The 20,463-nt window shown below is 34.6% G+C and overlaps 1 protein-coding gene across 3 annotated transcripts in view; it reads left to right on the plus strand.

The window, feature by feature from the left end:
* Positions 1-20,463, plus strand: part of EPHA6 (EPH receptor A6) — a 730,766-nt gene that overhangs the window by 527,428 nt on the left and 182,875 nt on the right. For all 3 annotated transcript variants that reach the window (XM_032489792.1, XM_032489798.1, XM_032489806.1), the window contains one exon: positions 14,812-14,997. In XM_032489792.1, coding sequence (XP_032345683.1) covers positions 14,812-14,997 — 186 coding nt within the window. The remainder of the gene's footprint in view (positions 1-14,811; positions 14,998-20,463) is intronic.

Here is a 20,463-nt window from a genome sequence, read left to right on the forward strand (position 1 = left end):
TTTTAACTTACTCTCTTTTATAATTCCCATGATTACTTCCATATCCATTTTTACTTTAGACATTGTCTATTGACTTCTTCTTGTCATAGATAAATATTTCACTTCCTTAGACAGCCACCTATCCTCTCAATATAGTTGTTATCTTTGTAACTGATGTTACCTTTATGACTTTAAATATTGTATTTAAGTCTATATATTTTTCCAACAAATAGACATACTATTTGTATGCACTTGGTAGTTTCTTACCTATAATCAAAGTGGAAATGTAAAAACAACTTATTTTCAAATTACTATATAGTATTTTTTAAATGTTTTGGCCCTTTCTGCTAAGATTTGTAATACAGGAGCTCCTGGTAGTCAGATGTCATTTTTTTGCCAAGCTGAGAAAAGAGAAAGGTTTAGCCATTCTTAACCTGACTGCTGAATTGTGTAGATCCTTTTTCATGATACCACCTTCTCCAGAGTAGGTTTGCTCTTCTGTGTCCTATTGGTAATGCTGCTGGAAATTCATGGCTGAGCTTCTCCAGAGTGGGCTTCAGCGAACTTTGGCCCATGGACCAAATTGTCTGTTTTATTGGGACACAGCCACATGCATTTGTTTACTTATTGTCTATAGCTGCCCTTGGGCTACAACTGCAGAATTAAGTAGTTGCAACAGAGTCAGAATTTTGCACAAACCTAAAATATTTAATATCCATCCCTTGACGAAAATATTTGCCAACACCTGCTCTAGGCTGCTTTAAGACTAGAGCATCGTCCAGTATATCCAGACTCTGCCACATGAGCACCTGCATTCCTAAATCCTGTTCTCCTCCTTCCCTTTGGACTGATACATGGGACTCACCCTTTATCCTAGTCATTTAACTAAGTTAGAGCTACTATTTCCTATATCCCAGGACTTTCCTCTCTCTCTATTTACCATCTTCGTTTTGCTGGAACAAACCCTCCGTTTGCTTCCTGAGAGTGGAAAGTTTGCAGACAAGTTATATTTTCTTTTGTATCTGAAAATGTCTTTTCAGTAAATGCAATAAATAATCTATGCATAGAATTGCAAGTTAAAAATATTTTTCCCTCTGAATTTTAAAGGCACTGCTCTACTGTGTTTTAGGAGACAGCCTTGCTCCTGACCAATTCAATGCCAGGGGATTCTGCCTTGAAATTACATTTTAATGTGCTGTACACATACAGGTTCTTTCATCTGGAGATGTTCTTTGAAAATCTTTAGTAGTATTTCTAGGCAATATTCCTCATCTGAGTTCTCTTTATTCTCTCTGGAATTCCTATTAGTCATTTATGGAAACCCAGGATTGAGTTTTTACCGTCTTAAACATTAAATTCATATATGTGGTTTTTGGGTTTATTCTTCGTAGATGCAGATTTGTTCTGTTTTGTAGCAGACTTCCTCGGCTATATCTACTTATGTTTCAAGACTTCTATTGAGCATTTTTTCTGCTATAATTTTAATTTCCATATATCTCTCTATTGTTCTTATTAGCTCATTCTTTGAGCATCCAGATCTTTCTTGATAGATGAAATATCTTCTAGCACACCATCATTTTTTCTTCTAGTTTACTTGTTTCTGTTTTATTATTTTTGCCTCTCTTTCATACTGGGTATTTTTCTCACATGTCTGGTGATGCATGACTTTCCATTCATTTTCATGAGTGAGGCACTGATTGGAGCCAGAGTGAGCATGCAGACAACACTTGGTTGGTTACGGAAGTGTTTCATTGGAGATACTCAACTGCCAATATGTGATTTGTATTTTCCAAGGAAATATTTTTTTTCCAGAAAAGAATTTTCTGATATTTTGTAGAAATTAGAGGTCAACTCTTCCTTGTAAAACTTTCACCATATACCCTTGCCCTATTTAGAGCCCATGACTCACTCCTGCCCTTTGCCATAATGGTTGCAACCGAGCCAAGAGTCCATCTATGGTTCTGCCATGTGAATTTCTCTCCTCTAAACAAAAGCAACCTCTTCTCTCCCTTTTTATGCCCTACTGCACCCATCAATACTCTCCAGTCACTTTCCATCTTCAAAAGTTTGCTTCAAGCTCTCATCCACTGAAGTCCCCTCACTGCTCCTTTGTCTTTAAGGGTTTAGTGTTTTCTTTTCTATTGTTAGAGGGGTATCAGACAGGGAAGGGAGATAAGCACATGTTCATGCTACCATTTTTAAACAATTGCAAGACCTACTGTGTTTTCAGTGCTCTACAAAATTGAGACAAGCCCTGGAGAGCCCTCAAAAGTAAATGTATTCTTCTAATATCTTCTAATAGATATTGGTTTCTGACTCTGCCTTATTTTTAATCCAAACCCTTTTCATGTCATTTTTCACAACATGAAATAAGACTATTAGAATTGTTTCTTATTTATCTTCTTAAACTTTAAATGTTTGATGTTAAAAACCAATTAATAATCCATATTATTCAACATGTTTTGTTTAAAGAGCATGTTGTGCTTACTTTTGATTAAATAAAAATGAAAGCAAATGATGGATCAAAAAATAGATTGATCTGTTTTTATCTAAAGATAGCAGCCAGTGTGTGGAAATACTAGTTTTATAATATCACAAAAATTTCTCTCTATATACATTTGCAATAGATTTTACTTTTTAGCTGTAGATATTTTTTCTGACTGTTCTTTTCTAATCAAAAAGAAACAGCATCCATGACAAGTGACATGCAGCTTTCGTTTATTCCACTAACATGAACACAGACACTGTCCTATTTTCCCTGATTCATGATTTTCTGCGTAGTGAAATTCAAAGGAATCATCTGTCTTTTCATTATTCAAAAGAGAAAAAAGAAACAGAAACAATGACAAATATTTAGCATCTCTCTCTGCTCTGCTTGCAGTCTTATATGTCTGCACATGTTTTTTGAAGTTTCTGAAAATTCTGTGACTTATTAATCTCAAATTTCAAAGTCATATGATATATATATATATATTTACATTATTATGAATTTTTGTCTTTACTTCTATCTTCCATTGGCCTAGTGAGTTTTTGTTTTAACTTATGCTTTTTCACTCTTGATTTTAAAACACAGTGTGCTGGTCGGGAGGGCATAGCTCAATGTTAGAGTACATGTTTAGCATGCACAAGGTCCTGGATTCAATCCCCAGTACCTCTATTAAAAAATAATAAATAGATAAGTAAATAAGTAAATCTAATTAACCTCCCCCTGAAAAATCTACAAAGCAAAATAAAATTTGGTTAAACTTAGAAAGTACTTGAAACTTATGATAATATTGCAGCTATCAACCATTTCTTGAGCTTTTAATCTGATAAGTAAGACTAGACGTTGTTTCTGTAGTTTTAGCAGATACTCTTGAAGAGCTAAAGTCATAGAGTTGAACTCATTATTTTTCCTTTCAGACGTGATATCTGGTGCCATCTAATCTGGGGTGGCTACTGCTATTCCTGGCTAATTTGGGCGCACTTGAAATAGTATATAGTTTTAAACTTAGAGTTGCAGGTACCACTACCAAAAGTATAGATTTTGAATGGAATTTTTGATACATTTCCTTTAATAATTGCTAGATCAAGTTGAAAAAAATCAGTGAGGCTAGAGGACGTTAACAATACAATTAACAAATTCTGCCTGATGAATATGTAGACAAAATAATAATCCTAAATTTTCCAAATCACATTCTCTTTATGTACACAAAATATTAATGAAAACTGATCACATACTAGGCCATAAAGCAGTTTGCAACAACTCAGATTTTTACAGAATATATTTCTAACCAAAATACAATTAGCTTAGAAATAATAAAAAGGTAACATAAAAAATTAGCTGAAGACGTATTTTTAAATAACTCATGGGTTAGTTTAATATAAATTAGAAAACCTGTACAACTAAATAATAATGAAAACATTTTAAAATTTAAGGGGTACAACAAATGCAGTACTTGAGAGGTTAATGCATATATAGCCTTAAAATGCTTATTTTAGAAATGAACTACTAAAACTTAATGATCTAGGCATCTAACTTAACAATTTAGAAAAAGAGGAGTAAAATAATCACAGAGAAAGTGGGAGAGGAATATTAAAGAAAATATTTAAAATAGTAAATAGAAAACAAAATAGCAACAAAATCAAAAATTATTTTCTTAAAAATATTAAACTATAAAACTGACAAAATAGATCAAGAAAAATATAAGGCATAAGTAAGCAGTATTACAGATGCAAAAGGGAAGGCTATAACTACCAATAAACAAATATTTAAAAATCAATAGGAAAATATAAACAGCTTTATGACGGTAAATGTAAAAACTGGATAAAGCAGACAAGTTTCTAGAACATTGTATATTACAAAAATTCAAGAGAAGTAAGATCCTATATTGTTCTATATCCATTCCATAACTGTATCAGTATCTAACAATTTTTTGCCCACAAAGGAATTTCACATCCAGAAATTTAGGGTTTGGGGAGCAAATTTTACCAAATGCATAATTCTAAAAATACAGATACACTAACTCTTTCAAAGAATATTAAAATTTTATTCCAGTCAAAGCTGTGAGCTAGGAAAAGAGTTTTTTACTTATATTTTAAGATTAATGAAATGTAATGCTGGGCATTTTTCTTAGGTTGGATATATCATTGGCCAAAAATTATTTCTTCACTTCTGTTGGATTTGTTTCAATAATTATATTGAAAGTGCTTATTTGTTTAGTTAGTGAAATTGTAACAAATTTTAAATGGCAAAAATGTTGCTCTGTAATGCTTATAATAATGACTTATATGACATTTGATAATAAAAACTTTTTTTTCAGTAAGAGAAAAATTGGGAACTGATTACAAAGCTCTTTAAAAAGAGATTTTTTAAATTAAATTATGTTATATGTAATAGCATGGAAACTACATATACTATAATACCAAGTCAATAAAGTGTCTTAAGTATATACATAAAAATACCATATAGAAGGAGCATAACTTAAAGAAAAAAAAATAAACTTTATGCTTGTGAAATAGATTAGAAATATATACACCAAAATAAGATTGTATTCCAGTTATTGGGCCTATGGGCGATTTCTCCTCTTCTTTTGGTTTTGCTCTAGTAAATTTTCTCATTTTAATATCAGTGAATTTAGGTAGCATCCTGCAATTGATAGCATTCATAGTTTAATTGACAATAGTATTTCCTTCCTAGAAGTACATATAATAATGGTATATATTGCAATCTAGACTCAGTGAAAACATTATCTTTTGAATAAATAAAATAATGAAGCATAAACTTTTTAATAGATAAAACACAATTAATGTCTTCTGAGACACAAAACTGACTGAATAAAAGTTTGCCTAAAATAATGTTTACATTAGTGAAAATAGCACTTTAACATGAAAAACTTTTTAATGTTTATTTTATTAGAACATCTGTCTGTTATTATCCCTTGAGAATAAATAATCACATAAAAATGTCTGCAATTCTGAATCATGGTTTAATTTACAGAGGTGTTAGTGATTATCAATGTATATTTTCTGTAGTCTAAGATAAAATGAACTAATATTATTTAGTTCCATTATAAACCTTTGGTATATTAAAGCTATTCAAAGTCTCTATTGCTATTAAAAAATTGCATAATATCATTTTTAATAGTAACTCAGGACACTCATTGGCTTTTTAAATCAAAATAATCATCTACATGTTTTTGGAAAGCTGCTTTTTCTCCCTCTTTTGAAAACATTTTGACCACTAGAGCTGACAGTCCACTAGCTTCTCTTAGTCATGCTTGTCTAAACACAAGTCCTCCACTGTGAATACTGATCATGTTTATTGCCTGACTGAATTCCAAAATGTCTTACTTTGCTTGTGCAAGAATTCACATGCTGGGGTAAATGATATTCTCTCATGGTTGCCCTCTCAAATAACACTGGAAGATGTTTAGTGTGTACTTCCACATAGAGAGCTCAATACTGATGAAGGTGTCTAACGTGAGGATGTCTGTCCACTCGTCTGTTCAGTAAACATTAGTTATCCGTGCTGGTCACAATGATAGACACTGGGAATTACAATGAAGACAGAATCCCTGTGCTCAAAATTTTCGCAGTGTCGTGAGAGAAATGAGTGAACAGAAACTCACAGCTAATGAGAGAAGTCCTGTTAACAGAAGAATGTAAAAGGTGCACAATGGAGAGTAATAAGGAGTCATGGTTAGGAGGGGTATATTATCCAGCCTAAAATGGAAACTAGTATTGGAGCACTCATTCTGTGCTAAAAGCCATCCATGGGTTTTGTTTGGATTCTTCTTTCTTTTTTTTTTTTTTTAATTGAAGTATAGTCAGTTTACAATTTTGCATCAGTTTCTGGTGTACAGCATAATATGTCAGTTATACATACACATACATATATTCATTTTCATATTCTTTTTCATTATACATTACTATAAGATACTGACTAGAGTTCTCTGTGCTATGCAGAAGAAATTTGTTGTTTATCTATTTTATATGTAGTAGTTAGCACCTGCAAATCTCTCCATCCATGTATTTTTTTAAATTACTGCCTTAATAAAAATACAAAATAATTATTTTACAGTTCTGGAAGTCAGAAGTCCAAAATCAGTCTCACTGGGTTAAAACCCTGGGAGTTGACAGTACTGATGGATTCTGGGCACATGAGGGAACGATCTGTTTCCTTGACTTCCAACTTCTAAAGGTCTCCTGCATTCCTGGGCTTGTGTCCCTTTCCCCATCTTCAAAGCCAGCAGCTTAGCATTTTCAAGTCTTTCTCTGACTTGTCTTACCTCTGTTTCCATCATCTCATTTCCTTCTCTGACTGTCCATCCTGCTTCCCTTTTATAAGAACCCGTTGGGCCCAACTGGATTGTCCAGGATAATCACATCTCAAAATTATTATCTTAATATATCTGTAATATTGCTATACAAGGTAACATATTCACAGAGTCTGTGAATTAGAATGTGGACATCTTTGGAGAGCCAATATTCAACCAACCACAGCTACCACATAAATTACAGAATGAAGACAGGAAAATGAGTTTGAAGAGATGCTATGGACTGAACTGTGTCCCTTCAGCCCTGTGTTAAAGCCCTAACCCCCAATGTGGCTGAATTTGGAAATAGGGCTTCTAGGTTTTAATTAAGGTTAAATGAGATCATAAGGACCTACTGATAGGACTGGTGGCTTTATAAGAAGAGGAAGAGAGAGATCTCTTTTCTCCCCATGGCCTCACCAATAAGGGCCACATGAGGAGACAATTAGAATGTGGCTATCCACAGGCCAGAAAGAGAGCTCTCACCAGGAACTCAGTTATCTGGCACCTTGTTCTTTCCAAGCCTTAAAAACTATGAGAAAATAAACTTCTGTTGTTTAAACCACCCAATCTATAGTATTTTTTAATAGTAGCCCAATGCTGCTAGTGTAAAAGATAATGACAGGACTGCCCTTAGGAGACCTCTCAGTGGTTATACAAGTCTGGAGTTCAAGAGAGAAGTCTGAGCTGCAAGTGTAGATTTGAAACTTAACAGCCTAAAAGCAGTAGCTGGTGGTAGTGAAAGCTATTACCCTGAGATAGTCTGTGTACTGAAAAGGGAATATAGCTGAGAAAAAAACTATACATTTCTAGTAACACCGAGATCCAGTGCAGGGTGCTCAGTAACCTGACTGTGGGAGGAGAGACTGGCCGATGGTTGGATTGGTCCTAGGTTTTATTTGCAGAGAAATGGTAGCTGCAGGGCTAGTGGAAGCGTATGGAAGCTAGTGGAAGCCAGAGGCAGTCCCTTTACTTCTTATAATTCTGCAAAACAGATAAGTCACATTTTTTAGATAAGGAAACTGAGATTTGAAGACATTCAGTAACTTTCTCTAAGTCACAGAGTTTTTATTTTTTTTAAATTTTTTTTCAATTGCTATTTTATTTTATTTTTTTAACATTTTTTATTGATTTATAATCATTTTACAATGTTGTGTCAAATTCCAGTGTTCAGCACAATTTTTCAGTCATTCATGGACATATACACACTCATTGTCACATTTTTTTCTCTGTGAGTTATCATAACATTTTGTGTATATTTCCCTGTGCTATACAGTGTAATCTTGTTTATCTATTCTACAATTTTGAAATCCCAGTCTATCCCTTCCCACCCTCCACCCCCCTGGTAACCACAAGTCTGTATTCCACAGAGAGTTTTTAAATTAGATTTTATTTCTGAAACGATTTTTCTGATGGCAGAATAGAGAATCAATTTTGATAGAGCATCAAGCAGAGTTTTGAAATGCAAATATTTTGTAGTCTAAAGAGAAGCTCTTTTAATATACCTTGAGGCAAGAAGTCAGGTGGTCAGAGAGGCCATGTGGTATAGGAAGAGACACTGGATTAAAACGGTCTTCTAGGGGTTGAGGTATCAGTGAGTTTGAAAAGTCAAAATGATATGAATTAGAGTATCCAACAAGTAAGTAATATACTGGACTGTATGGTATCAGGAGAGAGAAATCTTTGATCTCCTTGAGGACAGTACTGTATTTGAGAGCATGTTATAGCAGAAAAGAATAAGACCTTGCTGAAAAAGAAAAGGCGGCTGTCTGACATTTGGAGTGTGGCGTGGGGAAAAATGGAGAATGTGTTACTGAACTTAGTCACTGAAAAAATCCTGACATGCTGTTTGGTAAGAAGTTTAAAAACCTCATTCTCATGTCTTAGAGAAATCCTGCTCCCTGGCCTGGGCTTTAAGAATCTAGCAATCAGTGGAGGATACTTAGAGTGACATATTTAACATCTCCTCTCTGGTATCGGTATAATTTAAAAAAACCCAGTAGTTACATGGAATTTTTCTTAGACTCCAAAAGCTTTGCAAAAATGTACACATTAATCTTTATCTCTCAAGAAGTAGACAGGTGGTATGTATTTAACCTACCCGCAATGAAACTAAAGCAGGAAAAACTAATAAAGCTTCCTCCAACACCGCAAAACAGATTAGTGGCGAGGCCAGAAATAGAAGCCTTGACTTGTGAGAACCTGTTCTCTTCCGTGTCTTAGTCGACTCTTCCCACTCACAGGCCTTGTTAAGCATGAGAAATCTTGCATTATGGTGAACCTTTCTGTGAAGTTGAATCAGAGGCATTCAAATATGACTTCAACTGGTGTCAGGTTATGTTTTCAAAAAATGTTGTTCTCTTTTATATGTAGAATGTGTGCTATGTATCAGAAAGAAATCAGGCAGAATTAGTCATAAGGATTCTGATATTTCATCCTTGAAAGACAGGCAGTGAATACGATTGAGTAGGTGACCCTCTTGATAACATTAATAATAATGGAATTTACCTTAAGACCTCAAGAGACTAACAAATCTCTCTAGAACTCAATTTAAAATCTGTTATATGTTTTTTCCTCTATACCTCTTCTTTTTAACTCTTTCTTTATACGACACATAAATCTTCCTATTTCCTTTACAGAAAATGAATTGTGGAGTTAAGACCAAAAAAAAAAAAAAAAAAACCCACAGACTAAAAAGGTTTCAAGGTGTCTCTTAGCTGTACAAAATGAAACAAAAGGAAAAGACAGTATGCAAATTTTAAAAGTTAGCATATTGGAGACTTTTGTCTATCTCTACTCTAAGATATCCCAACTTTGGGTCTAGAGTCATTTTTTCCTTTAATTCATTCATTTCATTGAGGCAACAAATATTAAAGTAGTGTTTATGATGTACTAAACATACAATTTGTAATAGAAATAGTTAAGGCTCATTCCTACATGACTTATATTACAGTTGACAGGACGGGGTTAAGGGGAGGTGTTGAAATGGAGGGATAGTTAATAAATGTGTAAACTAGTTAAAAATGAATTTCAAAGATCATTTCACATAGTCAGAAGTGCCATGCAGTAAATATATTATGCTAATAATCTCAAGTCAAAGACCCCATAATCACACTATAGTTGAAAAAGCTGGGTGTACTGCTTATTTCAGTGAGGGAAAACACATACCTTAGGGAACCATAGTGTGTGTCAGAGGGTGTTAGAAAGAATCTATTAAAGCATTTGGGCTTTGGTTGGGTGATTTGAGAGAGGGTCTAAGGAAGCAGGAGTTTGCTCCAGATTAAATGCTGTCAGGAAGCAGTGGCAAACTGTGGTTGAGTATCTGTTCTCATTGCCTCGTATTCTCCCTGGGTTTGCCAAATATGCAACACCTGACATTGGACAGATGCGATTAGCAGGTATTTATAAATTACATACATTTAAGACCCCAGGGGAGGAGGCAAAACACCACATGCCACCTAGGGCCACTCAGGGGTTATGCTTGAGAACTGAGTGGACAGCCAGGGATTCTGGGAAGCAAGCTTTGTAGTATCAAGAGGGTAGGGTGCCCCCCGCCTTCCCTCAGGAGGATGTGATCAGCTTGCTTGAATCATTCCACAGACTGGCAGGAAAGTGAAATCTGCTATTCAGGGATAAGAGGGTTGTTTGGCTGGAGGACCTTATCTGTGGGAGCAGAGTGAGGAGGAGAACCTATGGTGAGGGTATTGGAGGCCCTCCTGGTTTCCCCCCAGATGTCAAAGCAGCACATGATACTGGGCCTTAACTATAGGACTGATGCCATAGTATCTTAGTGAATCTTATCTACAGGAAGGGGAGACTAGAACAAGAATAAGGTTATAATTGGTAGAGAAGGAGCAGCCATTCATTTTAGCCAAGAGAGGAGGAGATATGTAGTATTTTTGGCACTGTGACCTGGCCTTTGTCTATGCTTAGGCAAAGCTATGCAGTAACCTTGCTCAGTCTCATTTTATCAAGGTCTCAAAGTAACCTTGTCGAGATTGGTATAATGTCTTACAGGAGAATAACAGTGCCCAGCTCTGAGAGCGAGGCCAGCTTCTGATTGTAGAGCTGCTGTTTTTTTCTCACTTATAAGGAACTGATGGTGGTTGGGGACTAAATCAGAGAAAGTTTCTGAAGGGGGATCTCAAAGCTTGGCCTTTATTGCTAATAAGAAGCCATCATGTAGAGAAGGACTGAGGGTGGAGACAAGGGAGGAAGGGGGGCAACTTGTGGGCAGCATCCTCATCAAAGGGAAACAGCACGTGTGAAGAAGGAAACACCTCATTACATTTGAGAGGTAAGTTTAAAAAAAAAATCAGAAGTGTGGCTCTTTGCTTCAGCAACTCTCAAGGGGTGGTAGGTAAGGGAATACCAGAATCTCAGAACAGCAGGAGTCAAATTTCTGAAAGCCTCCAGGGGATGGTGAAGTGACAGTCCTCTAGGGCAGATTTCCCCTCATTGCCTCCACTCTCCTCTCACAGTTTCAGTTAGATTATATAGGCTTTATGTGGAAAACCCAATTCTAACTGGTATTTTCATATGACTCTGTATATTATACAACAAAATTGCTTGTCCAGAAAGGTTTTACCACCATCCAGGGAGATGGATGGTACTGTGAGCTAGTGTATGGGCTGTCAGTGGCAGATCAGTTAGCCTAGATATATTTTTCTTTGCTCTCTTAAGACTAGGTAGGATGTATTGATTTTTCCAGACCAGCTAATATACAGCATGATTAAGCTAGGTCTCTGTTTCCATTGTATAGTGAACGATTCCTAGCATATGGTTTTATCATTCCATCTACCTTTGCATATCCAGTCAATGTGTTTGAACACTGTATAATAGTTGATTTGAGGACACCATTGTTACCAATTGGGAATTTAGCATAGTAATGCAAGGAAGTATTAACAACATTAATAATGACAAGCATCCCAGACAGCAGAGAATAGTGATCATAAGCATGGATTCTGGAGCCAGACTGCCTAGGTTAAAATTACAACTCTACCACTTCTAATTATGTCACCATGGACAAGTTATTTAACTCATGTGCCTCAGTTTCCTCACCTGCAAAGTGAGGATAATAATGGTACCTGCCTCAAAGATTTGTTGTCAAGATTAAAATATATATTAAGTTTTTAGACCTGGCTCATGATAAGCACTATGTAAGTGCTGGCTTTGTAATAATGATGGTGACAATGATTGGTTAAAGAAAAAAAAAAGGTAGTTAACACGATATTCCTATAGTCAATGAGTTAATGATAAACTAACCAGTATATATAAACATCCACAGATCTTATTAAGGAATGAATTCTCTTACTTATTCTATACAGGTCCTCCACTTGTGCTACAAACTTAGTCATATAATGGATCAGTCTTTGGCGATACTTGACAGTACACATTTAATTTAAAATATTTCTTCCTCTCTGCCTGATTTGTCTGATACATCCAGGCCTACCACAGATAAGGGTTTTAATACATTCTGTGACTGAATTTTCTGGATTTTGACTGAAGAATGCCCTAGGAGTCTCAGATCTTTAATTGAGGCAGCCATATTTAGTGTCACTGAAATAAGTGTGATAACAGCTTGATAACGCAAAGCTTGACATGAAGAAAATGCCTGCCTACTGTTAATAAGATACATGAATTTCAGACAACAGAAAACCAAAGTAAATTGCCACTATGTCTATTTTGATAAAATACCAACAGAGTTTGCTATTCATTTTACTATGTTCAAAAGTTTATATGAATGACTATGAAATGTTAACAGAAAATCACTTGCAGTCTAGGCTTGTGGCAGGTGAGGGGTTTTAAAATATTGTTAAATTGTTAGATGTACTAACAGATTTTTAAGACAAAATAAAAAGAAAAAGTATTTTCCTTGTTCTGGATATTCATTGTAGCAAACCAGAGTGATGTGAGAAGGAATTTCAAGTATCTTAGTAGGCCTGGTTGTATCAGACATTAATTTAAACAGGTACATATACTTTTACTCTCAAGGTTCAGAGTATCAATAGAAAAATGTTTAAAATTTCTATCAGTTTCCAATTTTTTTATGTCCAACAGAAAAATCTTTAAAAAATCAAAAATACTATTACAAACAAAACTGGAAAGCTATGGCTTCTTTCTCCCGTGAACATAAAAACATTTAACTTCCAACAGGTTGAGAGCATCATTATGAAAAAAAAAAAAAAGACTATTCTTATTTTGATGTCAAATTATGCAAGTTTTGTAAAACCCCAATATCATATGCACTGAATTTAGGGACCACATTCTAGTCAGTGTTTTCTGTTTGCTTATTTGTTTGTTTGTCTCATATATATGTATATAGTCATATATATATATATATATATATATATATATATATATATATATATATATATATATATAAAATAAACTCTTGCTAGACTGCTTTCTATTTCTAATGGACATGTTTACACATAATTTAGGAAGCAAAGTTTGGCTTCATTCCTTTCTGGTTTTTTTTTTTTCACTTACAAGAAAATCTTAGCTTCTATACCAAAAGGTAGTTAATATTCATGAATAGTCAACATTTAGTTGACTATAATGAATTGGTCTAAAGAAAATAGGGATAATTGAAATCTGAGGTACTACAAAAATTTAACTTGATCCTCTGCACTTCAGCTTATAGAGCATTTGCTTTTGGCCAGACCTGCTGCCTAATAAACCAACTGAAGATATTTTAATTTTCATTCTTCACTCTTCTGAAGATTTATGTAATTTAAAGTACATGAATAGTACTTTACAGTTTATAAGCACTCTCAAAAATTTATCACTTTTGATCTTCCCAGCATCCTTATGTGGAGGGGACATTGTATAATTATGGAAGGTTTTATTATTGTGTTTACTTCATAGGTGAATAAGTTTGGGATCAAGCAGTATGCTTTTAAGTAAATGCAGGTAATTGGCCCTAGAAAAATTAAGTTTGGAATCTCAAGCTTTATTGAATTTATTGCATTGTGCTGAGAAAGCCTCCAACCTTCTTTTCCACAATAACCCCTCTCTTCAGCCTTGTCTTCATAATGCCCGGTGTCCACATCATTCTCTTTACTGTTTCCGACCTTTAAATCTTTGTCTTCATTTCCCTCACTCCATGTACTTCTGTCTAGAATTTTGATGCTCTTCTTGAATATCCAAATCCTACCCATCATTCAACATCCAGCAGAAGTCCACCTCCTCCAAGAAGTCTTCCAGCTCCCATTCTTTTTACTTAACTAATATACAGCATTTGCAGGGATTGGTTCTTAGTTTCCTAAGTGTTTCATTATTTCGTGTTTCATCTAAAGTCTCGTACTAGACTATAATAGAGACCTACTATACTAAGAACAGAGTCTTATACTTCTTTGAAATTCACAGCACTCTAGCACTGGATATATGTAGTAAATTCATGATAAATACTTGGCTAGTATTTAATCTACCCAATGGAGCCATTGCTGAACCATGGATAATCTTACTGTATTTGTATTCAAACCATGTGACTTATAATTTAGCCTGTATAATCACTTACTATAGTTATGTTCAGTGTGGTTTTTCAGTATGTTCATATACCAGTTGACCCTAGCATTGATTTCTAATGGCAGTGAAGCCCAGACATATGGTCTATGGGATCAAATCAACTACACATGCCTGATGGATTCCCTGAACAGAGCAGGCATTTGGCCCATATATCGGTATTGAGAACAGGAACAGGAAATGTTATGCAGTGATTGCTTTTCTATAGAGTTACATTAGCATCACCCATTCTGCTAGTCATAATTTCTCAGCAGATCGGGGTTATCTGTCAATGGTAGTTCCTGTGGTACAGCATATGAAAATGCATTCCATTATTCATTATAAATGATGCTGACAAACATATTGACATTACAAATTTAATTTTTAAGAAAGAGATCTCTATATAAAAATAACACACTTCAGAGTCATTATGTTAAAACACAAAAAGACGGTACTGTATGACCATTCAGTTTTTCTGGAATATAAGTATTCTGTTTAAACAACTAACTACTTTTGTTCATATTTTTAGGTGAATTTGGAGAAGTCTGTAGCGGGCGTTTGAAGACACCAGGAAAAAGAGAGATCCCAGTTGCCATCAAAACTTTGAAAGGTGGCCATGTGGATCGGCAAAGAAGAGATTTTCTAAGAGAAGCTAGTATCATGGGTCAGTTTGACCACCCAAATATCATTCGCTTAGAAGGTGTTGTCACAAAAAGTAAGTACTGGTTATCTTCTTTGCCTCTTTTATACATCTAGCTCAGTTCCTTAAAAAAAAAAAAAAGGCTTAATAGCAATATCATGGCCATTTAGGGGATAACTTCGTTCAAATATCATCTTCAGCTATCACCCCTGAGAGTCCTGATATTAGGCTATGACATTTTCAGAGTTTGCATTGGTCACCAAACCGCTTTGAAATGTTTTTTATTACCTGTAAATCATTTGCCTAATTTAACTTGAAGTAATATATCAAAAGTAAAGGGGCATATATATTTTTTCCCCTAATTTCTATAAGCTATTCACTTCTAAAGCTGCCTAAATTTCAATATTAATAGGAAAAACAAAATATTTTGGGTCATTAAGGTAAAATACTTCTTTTGGAAATAAATTTCATATACAAATATAGAATGCTTTATCTAAAGTAAAGCTTTTAAACAAAAAATTCTGTATGGAAACTGTCTATATAAATGCCATTAGAACTATATTATTTTAATTTATACAAAATGCAGAAAAGGATTACAGTTTCTGAAGTAAAAATCCTGTTTTTACAGAAATCGTGGAATCAAAACCATTTCTTTGAAAAAAAGTTTCTTAAAAACCCAAAATTAATCATATACTCTAAGAAATAGATGGCAATATTCACTTTTATTTGGGTAATAATAAGGCATAAAGCTTAATATTTCTCCTTATTTTATTCACTAATGAATTATAGCATATAGAACCCAATGCAAATGGCATTTAAAAATTCATAAAAATAATTTTAAATCTTTGATTCATTTTTCTTTCATAAAACTGAAGTTTCTTTTATAATCATTTAAGTGAAATTGAAATTTTATGTTATACTTGGAAGCAGGAAAGTGTAAACGCTTGCTGACAACATTTAATTGACTCTGTGTCTGAAGCTCCAAAGTCCTTCTCACAAAGCATTGACAAACATGCTGATTACTGATACCCATGATAGTCTGGAGGGCACAAAAGAGAGCTTTTGATGACAGCTGTTCCTGTGGGCTGTTATTTTAATGGGCTTAGTAGACCCTTCTCATCTTCATGCCCTTGTGTTGTTCTGTCTTACATTGATTCTGGGCTTGTCCATGTGACTAGCATTGGCCAGTAGGACATTAACAAGTGCGATGCAAGTGGAGACATCTTACCTATTTGCACACTGGAGCTTGTCCTCTTGCAACACTCCTTCCTGTTGCCCAGCCTCCAATGCTAAGGGAAGCCAATCCATATGGTGAGGCCACATGCAGGACAGCAAAGAGAAGAACTGAGGCATTCTAGTCAGCAGCTCTACTTGAGCTCCCAGCAGATAGTACTGAGTGCCATCCTTGTGATGAACCATCCCAGATATTACAACTTACAACCCCTTCCCACTACCACTGCCACCAGGTAGCTGCAGCTGCAGTTGATACTTTGTGGAGCAGAGGATCCATCCAGCTCAGTCCAGTTAACACAAAATCATGAGAGATAAGAAAATGGTTGTTGTTTTAAGTTGCTAAGTTTTGGATAGTTTATTACACTGCAGTAGATAACCACACAGATGGCCCCACTTAGAATTCCACTCCAGGTAGTGAAGATTTGTTCAGTTTTAGGTAAATTACTTAACATCTCTATCCTTTACTTCTGCATCTATAAAATGGGGCCAAAATAACTCTTAGTCAATAGGAATGCTGTAAGGATTAATTTTATAAATGTATAAAGCATGTAGTATAGCATGGGACTCATAGTAAGCCATATTACATGGTAGCTAATATTGGTACTATGTGCCAGGAACTCTACCCATGTAGTTCACGATTTCATTCTCATGGTAACCCTCATGAGTATCTGCTGAACCTTCATTTTCCACTGAAGCTCAGACAGGTCAATTAACCCACATAAGGACTTCTAACCCATAGTAAGTGGCATGGCTGATGTTCAAACTGAATTCTGTTTGACAAACCAATGGGGTTTTGCTTTTTGTTTTTTGGTTTTTTTTTTTTTGCTGTATCACAGTGAGTAAGTCAAGAGTTTTATACTTTAACTTTGTCTTCTCTGAATTAAATGACATAAAATAAATGACAATGTGAATAAAATAACACACTATTACTTTTTTAAAATAAGGAAGATATTTAGGTATGGAATTATCTCTAATATGTAAAATTTGGAGAGATCCAGATATGCCTCGATAGCTAGCAAAAAAAAAATCATGTAAAAGAAAGAAGCAGAGAAGAGACAACATGCTAATTCTTTCATATTTTCTGACTTCTTTGTCATTACTGTAACATGGACATTTCAAGGTACTCCTTCTGTTTTTAATCTCTCTGGAAGGAAGAAGACAATTTTAAAGTTGGGTTATGATTCTTGGCAAAGCATTTAAAATAATTTAAGTATGTTGTTAAAGTCCTCACATGCATATTTATGCATGAAATATCTGGAAATAAGTGTCCAACACTAAATTCAAAGATCGTGTCTTTATTTTTTACCTTTGATAAATCACATTCTGTGAACTTTTCATGTATTCCGATGTATTTTATTAGATATAGAATAGTTATTATATAATCTGGCCCTATGTAGTAGTAGGAATTATTTATTCTAAATTAACTGAATAGGTTTAATTAGGTAATCTATGGCTCTTGTCTGCCAGTTTGAAACACTCAGTTTATTTCACAAAAAGACATCCAAACAGTTAACACAGTGATTGCTTTACATCTCTGGCAATCTTGTCTAAAATTGAGACCAGGGATCTTTACATAGCTTAATTTGTATGATTCCTAAGTGAAGTTCCTTGTTTCATTTTAGAAAAAAGAGAGAGAGAGAAAAGACAATAATTGAGAAAGGTATATTCAGTATGCTTTTGAGTGGCAATAACCATAGTAATTTGAACCTGTTAGCATGAATCCCATATAAGGGCGTAGTAGCGATGCTGAAGTGGGAGGTGGAGGTGGAGAAAATAATTCCCGCAAAGATAAGTGAGCATATTTATACTGTTATCTTCTTAACTCAAATGCTATGGGATTTTTAGGAGAAAGGCAATAAATAAATGAATGCCTCATTCCCATAAATACATGGTAATTGTTCCAAGATTGCCTTTAAGTAGCTAAGAGATAGCTAACAATTAACGCTCCCTAAGGACTACCATATTGCATAAAAGATTATACTGACAAAGATAAAGATGCAGTATAGGTTTATATGGTCATGTCAGTAGAGTATTCTGGGATTCTGAGAAATAAATGCACAGACTCTCAGTTGAAAGTAATGCAAAATTATAGATCAAAATCTTCATCAGATCCTTTTATAAATTCTTAATATGCATACTTTTTATCTGATAAAGTTTTATCACTGAGTGATACATATAAAGTTCTGGGGAACATTTTGCTCTTTCATACTTGTGCATATAACTACTTTTACATAATTTTAAACTTCAAAATTAAGTGATTAAAAGCTGTGTTATGTAAAAAGTGTGTCTGATGAAATTTGAACCTGTTTATTTGATACACATCACAATTTCATTAACTTGTTAAGGTACAACTGATACAAAAAGAAATTAATCCAGCTACACCATATGCTCAGCATATTCTTTTTCTCCAAGAAGCAAATAGAAGCCATCAGTTAGACAACAGATGTGTAGCCATTAGTACCATAGATAGTAGCAATGTGTAACTGGTAATGTATATACCAGTATCATTAACTACATAACCAAAAGAGAAAGTTCTACCCTTCTATAAAACAATGAGAATTGTGGTTAAATGATAAAGAAATATACTGCAGTAACCATATTCCTGGAGACTGAGCCCTATAGTTTGAATTTATGATAATATGAAAGAACCAAAAGGAGAGATAATGAAGTGCTTATCTCCCAGCTTAGGTAACAACTTAATTTAGATATACTGACTATATCTCAAATAAATCGTAAATCCAGTGAGGAATAATAGAAATCAATCATGATAGCAAACAAATTCCCAAACGTAATTTCATTTCAGCATAAGACATTCCTCAGGACTCATGGAACAGCACAGAAACTATAACAGAAATACCAGCCTGCACAAACCATCTTTAAATATTTCAAAGTACAGTGGGTTCTTTCCAAATAGTTTTGAAATGTCCACATGGAATCTAAGTCAGAGAGTAGATTCAAGCCAGTCAAATACCTTGTACAGTAAATGCATGAGAACTGTTTCTCTTGTCCAAGAATTGCATTTTACTTGTCAAGTAATAGATTCCCCAAGACTTTGATTATTACTGTTGCCACCAATATGATAGCTGCCTGTCCACCTGATTGTATATTCTGCTCCTGTGTAAGTCAGTCAGTGTCTTTAGACCTCAATATTTTCCTCTGCACAAAAAATGGAAAAGTGCAGGATTGGATTAGAAAACAATAAAGGTCACGTCTAGCCCTGATATTTTTGTATTCCATGCATTTGCCAAGAGAAGGGTCATGGGATATTTGTGAAGAAAGTTTGTGCCGGTGATAACTTACTACCCCACCTCTACCTCTATTATAACTTCAGGTTCATATCAGTGATCAAGAAGATAGGTTCAGGAAGAAACAAACACTACTTTTTTTCCTGACAGTAGAATTTTAATGACAAAAGACAACTCCTAGAGCAGTAAAAAGAACATGGATTCTACAGACAGAGATATCTGGGTCTGTTTTTTTATTTGAAGTATATAGTCAGTTATAGTATGTCAATTTCTGGTGTACAGCACAATGTCCCAGTCTTACACATACATACATATGTTTGTTTTCAAATTCAGTGAAGTTTTTATCTTGCAATGTAAAGTAGAAACATATAGGTAAAATTTTGCTGTAAGCAAAATCAAGGTTTGGATGTATGGAATGTATGTTGTAGAGGATAAAACATTCTGTAAAACTGATTCTAATGAAAGAATCTAGAATGTTTTCCCTGAAATTCAGCTACTCAGCTAGCAAAGGTAGGTTAAGAGTTTTGCTTTACTTTGTTTTATTTTCTAAGAAACATTTGCTGAGCACCACCAAGGTGTCAGACACTGTTGCTGATTAAAACCTAGAGATACAGAAAAGAAGGTCTCAATGCTCTAGAGAAGCTCATTTGTTGGCTCCAGCCCACAGGGAGCAATAAACAAATAGGTGAAGAGTGTGCTATTTTGGATACAGTTATTCATTAACTTATTCATTATTTTATTCAGACAATATTTACTGGGTGCCAATCTAGTCAACAGAGTAGTGAAAAAGACAGAGCTTCTACCTGCTGGAAGAAACAAAAAGGAATCTAAATATATGAACATAATTTTAGATAAAGAGAGAAAAAAAAAAACTGAGTAAAGTGCCAGAGAAAGCCATCCCAAGGTTTGGTAGGAGAGTATTACAGGCAGAGGAAACAAGTTCTAAACCCTCGTACTCAGAAAGAATTGCACGTTAGCGGAACATCAAAATGAACTGGAGCAAAGTAAGTAACAGTAGAGATTACATGTTGAAAGCAAAAACTGGAGGCAGGCAAAACAGTAA

Source organism: Camelus ferus, chromosome 1, assembly GCF_009834535.1.
Source record: "Camelus ferus isolate YT-003-E chromosome 1, BCGSAC_Cfer_1.0, whole genome shotgun sequence".
In the NCBI taxonomy this organism is placed as follows: Eukaryota; Metazoa; Chordata; class Mammalia; order Artiodactyla; family Camelidae; genus Camelus; species Camelus ferus.